Source organism: Drosophila ficusphila, unplaced genomic scaffold, assembly GCF_018152265.1.
Source record: "Drosophila ficusphila isolate 14025-0441.05 unplaced genomic scaffold, ASM1815226v1 contig_106, whole genome shotgun sequence".
NCBI classification, from domain to species: domain Eukaryota; kingdom Metazoa; phylum Arthropoda; class Insecta; order Diptera; family Drosophilidae; genus Drosophila; species Drosophila ficusphila.
In genome coordinates, this window is record NW_025063993.1 from 10,205,125 (window position 1) to 10,217,605 (window position 12,481).

The 12,481-nt window shown below is 45.1% G+C and overlaps 2 protein-coding genes across 5 annotated transcripts in view; both read left to right on the forward strand.

The window, feature by feature from the left end:
* The window catches only part of LOC108096302 (ankyrin-2), a 64,618-nt gene that overhangs the window by 45,850 nt on the left and 6,287 nt on the right, over positions 1 to 12,481 (forward strand). The window contains 3 exon segments of the mRNA XM_043207340.1: positions 10,788 to 10,853; positions 11,209 to 11,649; positions 11,831 to 12,148. Of these exon segments, the coding sequence (XP_043063275.1) occupies positions 10,788 to 10,853; positions 11,209 to 11,649; positions 11,831 to 12,148 (825 nt within the window).
* Positions 1 to 12,481, forward strand: part of LOC108086977 (microtubule-associated protein futsch-like) — a 40,809-nt gene that overhangs the window by 22,893 nt on the left and 5,435 nt on the right. For 2 of the 4 annotated variants that reach the window (XR_006245298.1, XR_006245297.1), the window contains exons 1-3: positions 7,874 to 7,965; positions 8,149 to 10,432; positions 10,788 to 10,853. Coding sequence is in view for 1 of the 4 variants with exons in the window: in XM_043207338.1 (XP_043063273.1) it covers positions 3,061 to 7,965; positions 8,149 to 8,165 (4,922 nt within the window). In the remaining 3 variants the exon portion in view is untranslated. Of the gene's footprint in view, positions 1 to 3,060; positions 7,966 to 8,148; positions 10,433 to 10,787; positions 10,854 to 11,208; positions 11,260 to 12,481 lie in introns of those variants that run through there. The other 2 variants (XR_006245296.1, XM_043207338.1) reach the window with 2 other exon arrangements.

Below are 12,481 nucleotides of genomic sequence, written 5' to 3' on the forward strand. Positions count from 1 at the left end.
TTGCAAGCATAAAAGACGAACAGGACCCAACCAAGCAAGAAGACAAGCTCAAGTCACCAGCTGAGTCAGTGAAACCAACCCCAACGCAGTATTCTGACGATGAAAGTGATGAGGAGTTTGGAATTTCAAAGCCCCAAGACAAACCTATTAGTCAGCCAGCTCCTTTGGTAGCTCCTTCAATCAGTGCTGGGGATAAATCTCCCGTTAAGCCTGATGAAAAACCAAAGTTGGTCGAGCTCAAAGACGATAAGATCCCAACAGAGCTAGACAAACCCAAGTCAACAATTTTGTCAGTTAAACCCAGTCCCCTACAGTATTCGGACGATGAGAGCGATGATGAGGAAGAAGTTCCAAAGCCCCAAGACAAACCTGTTGGTGTAATTCCTTTCACTGGTGCTCCTGATAAATATCCTCTCAAAGAAGATACAAAGCCTAGGGAAGTTATTTCTTTCAAAGCAGAAGAAAGTTCAACAACAATTCAAACCAAAGTCAAATCCGTAAGCACCATTGTAGATGCAGTAGATAGCCAGGCCAGCAAACCATTTGATCCGTTTGCAAGCTTAAAAGACGAACAGGTCCCAGCCAAGCAAGAAGACAAGCCCAAGTCACCAGCTGAGTCAGTAAAACCTAGCCCAACTCAGTATTCTGACGATGAAAGTGATGAGGAGTTTGGAATTTCAAAGCCCCAAGACAAACCTATTAGTCAGCCAGCTCCTTTGGTAGCTCCTTCAATCAGTGCTGGGGATAAATCTCCCGTTAAGCCTGATGAGAAACCAAAGTCGGTCGAGCTCAAAGACGATAAAATCCCAACAGAGCTAGACAAACCCAAGTCAACAATTGAGTCAGTTAAACCCAGTCCCCTACAGTATTCGGACGATGAGAGCGATGATGAGGAAGAAGTTCCGAAGCCCCAAGACAAGCCGGTTGGAGTAATTCCTTTCACTGGTGCTCCTGATAAATATCCTCTCAAAGAAGATACAAAGCCTAGGGAAGTTATTTCTTTCAAAGCAGAAGAAAGTTCAACAACAATTCAAACCAACATCAAATCTGTAAGCACCATTGTAGATTCAGTAGATATCCAGGCCAGCAAACCATTTGATCCGTTTGCAAGCATAAAAGACGAACAGGTCCCAACCAAGCAAGAAGACAAGCCCAAGTCACCAGCTGAGTCAGTGAAACCAACCCCAACGCAGTATTCGGACGATGAAAGTGATGAGGAGTTTGTAATTTCAAAGCCCCAAGACACACCTATTAGTCAGCCAGCTCCTTTGGTAGCTCCTTCAATCAGTGCTGGGGATAAATCTCCCGTTAAGCCTGATGAAAAACCAAAGTCGGTCGAGCTGAAAGACGATAAGATCCCAACAGAGCTAGATAAACCCAAGTCAACAATTGAGTCAGTTAAGCCCAGTCCCCTACAGTACTCGGACGATGAGAGCGATGATGAGGAAGAAGTTCCGAAGCCCCAAGACAAGCCTGTTGGAGTAATTCCTTTCACTGGTGCTCCTGATAAATCTCCTCTCAAAGAGGATACAAAGCCTAAGGAAGTTTTTTCTTTCAAAGCAGAAGAAAGTTCAACCACAATTCAAACCAACATCAAAACTGTAAGCACCATTGTAGATTCAGTAGATAGCCAGGCCAGCAAACCATTTGATTCGTTTGCAAGCTTAAAAGACGAACAGGTCCCAACCAAGCAAGAAGACAAGCCCAAGTCACCAGCTGAGTCAGTGAAACCAACCCCAACGCAGTATTCTGACGATGAAAGTGATGAGGAGTTTGGAATTTCAAAACCCCAAGACAAACCTATTAGTCAGCCAGCTCCTTTGGTAGCTCCTTCAATCAGTGCTGGGGATAAATCTCCCGTTAAGCCTGATGAAAAACCAAAGTCGGTCGAGCTCAAAGACGATAAGATCCCAACAGATCTAGATAAACCCAAGTCAGCAATTGAGTCAGCTAAACTTAGTCCCCTACAGTATTCGGACGATGAGAGCGATGATGAGGAAGAAGTTCCAAAGCCCCAAGACAAGCCTGTTGGAGTAATTCCTTTCACTGGTGCTCCTGATAAATCTCCTCTCAAAGAAGATACAAAGCCTAAGGAAGTTTTTTCTTTCAAAGCAGAAGAAAGTTCAACCACAATTCAAACCAACATCAAATCTGTAAGCACCATTGTAGATTCAGTAGATAGCCAGGCCAGCAAACCATTTGATTCGTTTGCAAGCTTAAAAGACGAACAGGTCCCAACCAAGCAAGAAGACAAGCCCAAGTCACCAGCTGAGTCAGTGAAACCAACCCCAACGCAGTATTCTGACGATGAAAGTGATGAGGAGTTTGGAATTTCAAAACCCCAAGACAAACCTATTAGTCAGCCAGCTCCTTTGGTAGCTCCTTCAATCAGTGCTGGGGATAAATCTCCCGTTAAGCCTGATGAAAAACCAAAGTCGGTCGAGCTCAAAGACGATAAGATCCCAACAGAGCTAGACAAACCCAAGTCAACAATTGAGTCAGTTAAACCCAGTCCCCTACAGTATTCGGACGATGAGAGCGATAATGAGGAAGAAGTTCCAAAGCCCCACGACAAGCCTGTTGGAGTAATTCCTTTCACTGGTGCTCCTGATAAATCTCCTCTCAAAGAAGATACAAAGCCTAAGGAAGTTATTTCTTTCAAAGCAGAAGAAAGTTCAACAACAATTCAAACCAACATCAAATCTGTAAGCACCATTGTAGACTCAGTAGATAGCCAGGCCAGCAAACCATTTGATCCGTTTGCAAGCATAAAAGCCGAACAGGACCCAACCAAGCAAGAAGACAAGCTCAAGTCACCAGCTGAGTCAGTGAAACCAACCCCAACGCAGTATTCTGACAATGAAAGTGATGAGGAGTTTGGAATTTCAAAGCCCCAAGACAAACCTATTAGTCAGCCAGCTCCTTTGGTAGCTCCTTCAATCAGTGCTGGGGATAAATGTCCCGTTAAGCCTGATGAAAAACCAAAGTCGGTCGAGCTCAAAGACGATAAGATCCCAACAGAGCCAGACAAACCCAAGTCAACAATTGAGTCAGTTAAACCCAGTCCCCTACAGTATTCGGACGATGAGAGCGATGATGAGGAAGAAGTTCCAAAGCCCCAAGACAAGCCTGTTGGAGTAATTCCTTTCACTGGTGCTCCTGATAAATCTCCTCTCAAAGAAGATACAAAGCCTAAGGAAGTTTTTTCTTTCAAAGCAGAAGAAAGTTCAACCACAATTCAAACCAACATCAAATCTGTAAGCACCATTGTAGATTCAGTAGATAGCCAGGCCAGCAAACCATTTGATTCGTTTGCAAGCTTAAAAGACGAACAGGTCCCAACCAAGCAAGAAGACAAGCCCAAGTCACCAGCTGAGTCAGTGAAACCAACCCCAACGCAGTATTCTGACGATGAAAGTGATGAGGAGTTTGGAATTTCAAAACCCCAAGACAAACCTATTAGTCAGCCAGCTCCTTTGGTAGCTCCTTCAATCAGTGCTGGGGATAAATCTCCCGTTAAGCCTGATGAAAAACCAAAGTCGGTCGAGCTCAAAGACGATAAGATCCCAACAGAGCTAGATAAACCCAAGTCAACAATTGAGTCAGCTAAACCCAGTCCCCTACAGTATTCGCACGATGAGAGCGATGATGAGGAAGAAGTTCCGAAGCCCCAAGACAAGCCTGTTGGAGTAATTCCCCTCAAAGAAGATACAAAGACTAGGGAAGTTATTTCTTTCAAAGCAGAAGAAAGTTCAACAACAATTCAAACCAACATCAAATCTGTAAGCACCATTGTAGATTCAGTAGATAGCCAGGCCAGCAAACCATTTGATCCGTTTGCAAGCTTAAAAGACGAACAGATCCCAACCAAGCAAGAAGACAAGCCCAAGACACCAGCTGAGTCAGTGAAACCAACCCCAACGCAGTATTCTGACGATGAAAGTGATGAGGAGTTTGGAATTTCAAAGCCCCAAGACAAACCCATTAGTCAGCCAGCTCCTTTGGTAGCTCCTTCAATCAGTTCTGGGGATAAATCTCCCGTTAAGCCTGATGAAAAACCAAAGTCGGTCGAGCTCAAAGACGATAAGATCCCAACAGAGCTAGACAAACCCAAGTCAACAATTGAGTCAGTTAAACCCAGTCCCCTACAGTATTCGGACGATGAGAGCGATAATGAGGAAGAAGTTCCAAAGCCCCACGACAAGCCTGTTGGAGTAATTCCTTTCACTGGTGCTCCTGATAAATCTCCTCTCAAAGAAGATACAAAGCCTAAGGAAGTTATTTCTTTCAAAGCAGAAGAAAGTTCAACAACAATTCAAACCAACATCAAATCTGTAAGCACCATTGTAGACTCAGTAGATAGCCAGGCCAGCAAACCATTTGATCCGTTTGCAAGCATAAAAGCCGAACAGGACCCAACCAAGCAAGAAGACAAGCTCAAGTCACCAGCTGAGTCAGTGAAACCAACCCCAACGCAGTATTCTGACGATGAAAGTGATGAGGAGTTTGGAATTTCAAAGCCCCAAGACAATCCCATTAGTCAGCCAGCTCCTTTGGTAGCTCCTTCAATCAGTGCTGGGGATAAATGTCCCGTTAAGCCTGATGAAAAACCAAAGTCGGTCGAGCTCAAAGACGATAAGATCCCAACAGAGCCACACAAACCCAAGTCAACAATTGAGTCAGTTAAACCCAGTCCCCTACAGTATTCGGACGATGAGAGCGATAATGAGGAAGAAGTTCCAAAGCCCCACGACAAGCCTGTTGGAGTAATTCCTTTCACTGGTGCTCCTGATAAATCTCCTCTCAAAGAAGATACAAAGCCTAAGGAAGTTATTTCTTTCAAAGCAGAAGAAAGTTCAACAACAATTCAAACCAACATCAAATCTGTAAGCACCATTGTAGATTCAGTAGATAGCCAGGCCAGCAAACCATTTGATCCGTTTGCAAGCGTAAAAGACGAACAGGTCCCAACCAAGCAAGAAGACAAGCCCAAGTCACCAGCTGAGTCAGTGAAACCAACCCCAACGCAGTATTCTGACGATGAAAGTGATGAGGAGTTTGGAATTTCAAAGCCCCAAGACAATCCCATTGGGGATAAATCTCCCGTTAAGCCTGATGAAAAACCAAAGTCGGTCGAGCTCAAAGACGATAAGATCCCAACAGAGCTAGACAAACCCAAGTCAACAATTGAGTCAGTTAAACCCAGTCCCCTACAGTATTCGGACGATGAGAGCGATGATGAGGAAGAAGTTCCTAATCCCCAAGCCAAGCCTGTTAAATCTCATTTAAAAGAAAATATAGGGCCTAGGGAAGTTATGCCTTTTAAAGCAGAAGAAAGTTCAACAACAATTCAAGCCAACATAATATCTGTAAGCACCATTGTAGATTCAGTAGAGAGCCAAGTTAGCAAGCCTTTAAAAGATTATACTCAAGACCCAACAACAAACAAAAGTATGCCAATAAAACAACAGCTCCCGGAGGACAGGTCTGATATTATTTCGTATTGCGATGAAAATAGGTCTGTTCAACAGATCGTGGAGGACACCATAAGAGCTGGTGATGCTGAAGTCCAAAAAATTGTGGACGAAACTCTTAAGAGTGTTCAACATACAAGAAACTTGGTTATTGTTAAAGATCAATGCGTGATTGAAGGTCGATCAGTAGAACAAATAGTGGAGGAAACACTTAAGAATGCAAAGCTTAAACCTAATATATCTAAAAAAATGATAATGAGTCCACAAAAGGATAATGAGTCAGAAACAAAAGAAGTTAGACCAGTAGCCTACTTTGTAGAGCTTGATAATGAACAGAAGTCGTTAGCTCCCGTTAGAAAACCTATAGTAAAGGCCACACAGCAAAAGGGAACCAAGAAAGAGTCAGGGAAAATTGTGAGTGAAGTAAAAACATCAACTAAGACTTCCGTTAGCAAAAGAACTGTAGGGGTCAAAGATAAATCCAAAGTCGATGTTAAGCCCCCATCTATTTCCCAAACAAAAGTTAGGTCGACCCCAAAAAGGCAAACACCAGTTAGAAAGACAACAGCAACGGACAAAACAAAAGCGCCACAGAAAACTGAGTCCAGACGTTCTGTCACTAGCTCAACTTCAACCACCACCAGTTCGGCGTCCGCTACGAGTCGTGTTATAAGTGAATTACATTTCGAGAGGTCTGCCAGCCCAGCATCAAGTTCCATTTTCTACGAGAGCCACCCGCATGGCGATGGTAGTCGCTCCACCACCCCTAGGCCAAGAGTTAAGACGGACGTAACGCAAATACCCTACAATGCCTCGACTCGGTCGTTCAGCCCGAAACCAAAGACCATAAAGTCGGAAAAGACAACTTTTAAACAAACTAAAACTACTGCCACTCGATCTACCAAAGAACTTACAGAGAAGAGTTCAAAGAAGACTGATAGAGTCGGTAGCCAAGAGTACATTGAGAAAAGGAAAACCCCGACACCGTCTGCTACCCACAGATATATGCAGCCCACCCTGGCCCACAGCATGCGATATGGCTTAAGTGGCGATGGCGACATTGGCCACAATCTTTCACTGGCACCCCAAAAGTCACCAGTACCACCAAAATCGCCAGCTCCGGCCCAACTTAAGAGCTCTCAAAATACACATTTAAAAAAAAGTGCCTTGACAAAGTCCACATCTCAGATAGCAAAGCAAAGTAACATGTTTGCTGAAAAGAAACCAATACAACCCCGTTCCCAGATCAAAAGAGGCTCACAGAGTGATAGCAAGGAGTCCCTGAAAAGCACCGACCGCCTATACAAACGAGAAACATCCAAAGAAAATAAACTAACAAACGTGATAGGCTCCAAGAGCCAAGCAACCAAAAGCATGAGGACACAATCAGCTAATTCAGCCAAGACACTTGCCTACAAAACTTCCATAGAAACCGACAACAAGCTTCAAAAGAAGACCACAGCCACTATACAACAGCGCACCAAAGTTCCGATAAGCGTGTCTTCCAGTGCAAGGACTGCAGCAAAGCTTAGCAAGAGTGATGACACCGACAAGAGACCTCAGGTAGACAATAAGAAAACATTGAAGCGAACGGTTAGCAAAGCAAGTGAGGGAAGCGTCACCTCGTCCACCATTTCAACCAGAAGTGTGCAGAGCTCCATGGAGCCCAAGCTGCAAAAGAAGATGAAGGACTCAATGAACGAGACGAGTTCGAACTCAGGAAGCGGCACCACCAGTGCCAGTGGTTCTTCGAACAGTACGCGGCGTAGTGTGCGATCCGTTAGCACGGTAAGTCGCAAGACGGACAAGGACTTGACCAACATTCGACGGGCAGCGGGCGCTGTCGTGTCGACATCGACTGTGCGGGTGCATCGCGAACCAACTGCAACCACCGGCGCTGTTAGCACCGTGCTCGTTGATGACGACTGTGAGGTGATAACCATACGTTCCATTAAATCAAGCGATAGTACAAAAAGTTCTACCTCATCATCCTCCGGTAGCGGCAGCAACAGTCGCAAGGTGCTAACCAGCGAGGTATTCACTAAGACTTTCGGCCCCGATAAGCCGCTTGAGGTTGTCTACCGGCAGCCTGAGTTCGATGTAGAACACCACACCATCATGTCAGTGCGACCGCCCTCAACAAGTAGCGATCAACAAAGGTGCATCAACGAGTTCGATGTAAGCTTTATCGACACCACCGACTCCAGTCTCTCGGACTCTGTTGCTCTGCCCATGTTCGGCTCTGGGGATCCGGAGCGTCTTTTAGCCGCCAGCCCTGGATCGCCCAAGCCGACCCGCAGTCCCTTAGCCCTCATCGAGGAAACCCTGCGTCGCCAGCAACAGCACCACCATCAACATCAACAGTACCAACACAGTAGCGTGGTTCAATCCGGTGCTGGTGCCCTTGATCCTCCACAGCCCATGCCAGTGCCCTTCGGAGAGAGTCAACGGGAGGCTGAGGTGGAGGTCGAGAAGAGCAGCACTTCAAGAGGTAAATATGGCTACAGTATTGAAGATATTTCCTAAGTCTACTGCACATTGATTGTTAAGATTAGCATAGCTACGATACCCATCATACTTAGGGCTTAGTTAGCAAATGCAACTTTTCTTATTGATATGCTTATATTTAATCTGCTTTTACTCAAACCATTTTTAACTTGTTCTCCACAAATAGCAAACTTGAATAACTAAAGCCGTCAAACTTAAGCAATAATATACCCAATAAAAACCCTTCAAACAATCAACAAGACAATGTCCAAAAAACTCCCAACTATATCCGTAACCGCCGACAGGCGTTCCTCACATTCCGATTTATCCTCCTCTTCGTCATCTCATGATACCGATAGCAATGACATGGACTACGGGCGAAATGGGGCTGGAGGCGTTACCGATGTCGAAGATTTCGACAGTCAGATAGAAGTTTTAAAACCAAGCTCCCGGCGAAACTCTTGCAACACAAACCTAAAGCCTAAAGCCATTCCAAAAACAAATACAGGCGACAATGATGTGACGGATGTGGAGGATTATGATACCGAATCTGATGATGACGAGAAGAGCACAGCCTACCCAGAACTAAAGCTGTCCCTGCGAGAGTTTCTCCAGCAGGGACTTCAGAACCAGGAAGCGGTCGACAACGATGCGAAGGAGAGCTGCGAGATAAAAGCTGGAGATTTCGTGCAAGCACAAAACCTTAATGGAATGGCTGACTATCTGACTGATTGCGAGGATTACGATACCGATTCCGAAGTGGGTTATGGCTACGAAAAGTCGGTTTGCGTTGATCTTGATCATGCCATGGGCGATCAGGGTCGGGTCAATATAGCCGATGGCGAAAAGAACAATGATGACTCCGATCAGTACGAAGATGTATCCGTGATCAGTGACATCAGTGATTTGGCGTCGGCCATGTCCGATTGCACCGGCATTGGGGTGCGGGGAATGTCCGAAGATGAAGTTTTGGAGGTATCCGAGAGTGGCCACGAAGAGATATGTCAGATAGCTTGCTCGGGCAGCGAGTCCGAGCCAGAGGGGGCCGCAGCCTGGAGTCAGAGTGTAAGTGAGACCAGTTTTCCACCCATCGATGTGGCCTTTGTCAGTGCCAGTGGCCAACCGCGCCGAAACTCCAAGTCGAGCATGCCCATACAGGGACAGAAGAATTTCCTACAGTTGGCCTCAAAGAACGAAGAGGTCCTTACTGATGTTGAGGGCATTGACGACTCTGGGGCAGAAGATAGCTTTGACAATGAAGAGGAGGACGAGCAGCCTATACCACGCGCCATAATCCTGGCTACTGGCGATGACGGGACCTGCCTTACTGATGTGGAGGACATGTTTTGTGAAGAAACTTCGTCGTCCTGCGCCGAACCGGAAGCACGTGTAGTCGCTAACGAAGCCCTGCCCCTTCCACATCGTGAAGTGGTTGAACTAAAAGAGGACAAGTACGGGGACACTATTACCAATGTGATGCCCATGGACAGCAACTATGAGTTTGGCATTTATAACCACTTAAAGGACATGATTCACACCGATTCCGAGGACTATTCTTGTGCTGATGAGTGGAGCCTGCATTCGATTGCCGAAGGTGCTGCGATGGGAGGACCCAGTCTCATCGAAAATGAAGTGATCGTGTCCAACGAACTGTTGAAACAACATCAGAACAAGAGACTGGAAGTGCAATCTAACGCCGAGTCCGTGACCGATGTCGAGGAGATCTTTGTGGCCGGTACAAATCGTCGCAAGAAGCTGAAGACCCGCACTCTGAGCAAAGGCAAGAACAAACTTCTTGAAGCTATTAAGGGCAAAGAGGACGGGGTTACAGATGTCGAAGACATGGACTTGAGTGAGTGCGGCTTACCTCCAGGAGTGAAGCGCGTAGAGCAACTGAAACAACAAGCTAAAGGTTCAAATGCAGACAAAGAATCTGATGCCGATGATGTATCCACCGATGATGTTTCTGATATCTCTGAAGCTTCCGATGCTCCACCGCCATCGACGGGTGAAAAGTATTGCGCTAAAACCAAGCCACAACCTCTTCACTTCCGTACGCTTAAGGATGATTTAGTTAATCAGCAACATACCGATATCGAGGATGTGCAGTTGCCGTCGGATGCGGAGGACGCACTGGAACCACCAGCCATTCCAGTGGCCAACAGCAATAGTAAGGAGCTGAATGATATGTTAAACGAGAGCTACACAGTTGTTCACGAGAAGAGTGGTCGCAGTTTCAACAGCGAGGCCGAGAAGCTGCATACAAAAGGCATAATCCGAGATGCCCATACCGACGTTGAGTATGTTGAGTCCGACGAGTCAGCCGCTAGAGGAGGCAACTAGCCTTCTTAGCGGGTCCTGATCCAATCCGACTCGAGTCGGTCCCAAGCTGTTGCCAAAATAAATCTCAACAATAGTTCATAAGTGTTCATAAATACGAAAATAGCCCAACACACACACTCAAGCATTTTGTAAGTAAAGCCAACAATTACCAAACATTTTCGTTAAAGTTCTTTCCACAACCAAAGCAGCAAAAAGCCTTAAATCTACTCGCCTCGCTCCCATTAGCCTAACCTCTGTGCCCGTGTCATACTAACAGATTTTTTAATCTTGTACTAACATTCACTCTCTATTTTAAATCTACGTAATTGTACTTGGTGCTAACAAAAATTTAATTTAGAATTCTTTTCGTTTATTATTATATCAGTTGTCTGTAAATCATGCATTATCATTTCGTTTGTAGAGTAACATAATGTAGTTTTAGGTCACTTTTGTGTTTTGTTCAACTAAGTTAAACTGTTCTAACAATAGTTTTGTCAATTGCAGAAACCCTCCAGGAAAAAAAAGTAGACCTACCCAGTCTAAGCACGGTGAAGATCTCACAAGAAATTGGTAAGTTTTACTTTATGGTATTTAACTTCAGCTTTTCATAGTGCTCGAAATCAACAACGCTTCATTAGTACGCAAAATTAATTATTTGATTTCATTTGTTACTCAATGCAATTAAAGCTCATTGATAGTCTAACTTAAACGGATTTATGTTTAAAATAAGCTTTCGTCTCAGTGCGACAGATCTCGATCACATCACCAAACAGTCTCACCGCCATCAGCTATCACACATAAACTTGCACATCCTTCTCGCTTCTCATGCTTCTCATAATTTCCAAGCTTGCCCTTTCTCTCGATTTTTCTCTGTTTCAATCTGTCCAATTTCTATCTACCAATGAACTGTGCAATTGTCTTCCAGGTGATGTTAAAGTTGGTGGTGGTGATAATGATGGTGATGGCGAAGATCTTGTTGCACGCATTCGCGAGGAAGCCAATATTCTGGTGGATCGCGTGCTCGAAGAAAGTGTCGAGATCATTGAAAGTCAAGGCCATCAGGCCAATGCCCATGAGATTGCCAAGCTGGATTACAACTCAGAAAGTGAGAATTATGCCATTACATGCGACGATATCGGCGGCGTCGATGTTATCAAATCGCCCACCATTGAATCTATGTCGGGCAAGTCGTTTGACGACAACATGAGCTTCACCGACGAGCACATACATTTACCTTTGCATGCCCAGAACACGACCACCACCATGACAACGACAGTTACCACTCAGTTCCAACAGCAGCAGTCCCAGGTGCAGCTGCCCCAAGCCAATTCCCAGGCTGCTGCCACAAGTACATCGGCGGCAAAAGGTAACAATACCACATATAGAGTCAAGCTTTGAGGTAGTCCTACGCTAGTCTAGAAGTTAGGATTGTAGCTCGAGGCATACTAGACTGCATAGTGTTACTTAGTCCGTTGGCCATAACCATTCTCTAGTACCGTTTGCTTTTTGCTCCCATTTCCCCTGCCATGTTGTCATGAACCATCCAGAACCTGTTCCTGTACTCGAATCCGTAGCCGAACCCCCAATAGTAGAGAGTAGTCGAGATCGAGCCGAGGACCAGAGTGAGACACGAGCAAGGCGCATCGATCGGAAGATCGAGAAACTATCCACGGACATGGACGATGTGAGCGCCAAGTTCGATGAGGTCTTTGAGATGGCAGTGCCCGAGGACGAGATCAGTGCCTTACAGGGCGACTTTTCCAAACTAAGCTGGGATGACAGCGTGTCACCCACGACCAACACTATGGCCGATATGGCTCAAAACCAAATAACGCCCGATAACGATATTCAAGATTTCATCGCAGGTACCATAAGCAAGAGCAAAGCGCCTAAAAACGAACTTTGATTTTATATTCGCTTACCTTCTGTTTACCATCAGAGCGTAAAAACTGACGCTAGATGTATGTGCAGTATTTAGTTTGATTTATGTTGTTATAGTGCGATGGCAAATCGAAAAAGGCGGCCAATATAAACTTTTTATTTGATCAAGTTGAGCTCTAATTGCATTTTAAACTTTTTCATTTCAGTTTTTACTCATATTAACTCATATGAAATGTGCATGCTATCCTATACTACCTATCTATCTCTATAATCTTATCCATCCAATGCTAACCTTGTACTCGAATGCATTAACCTTT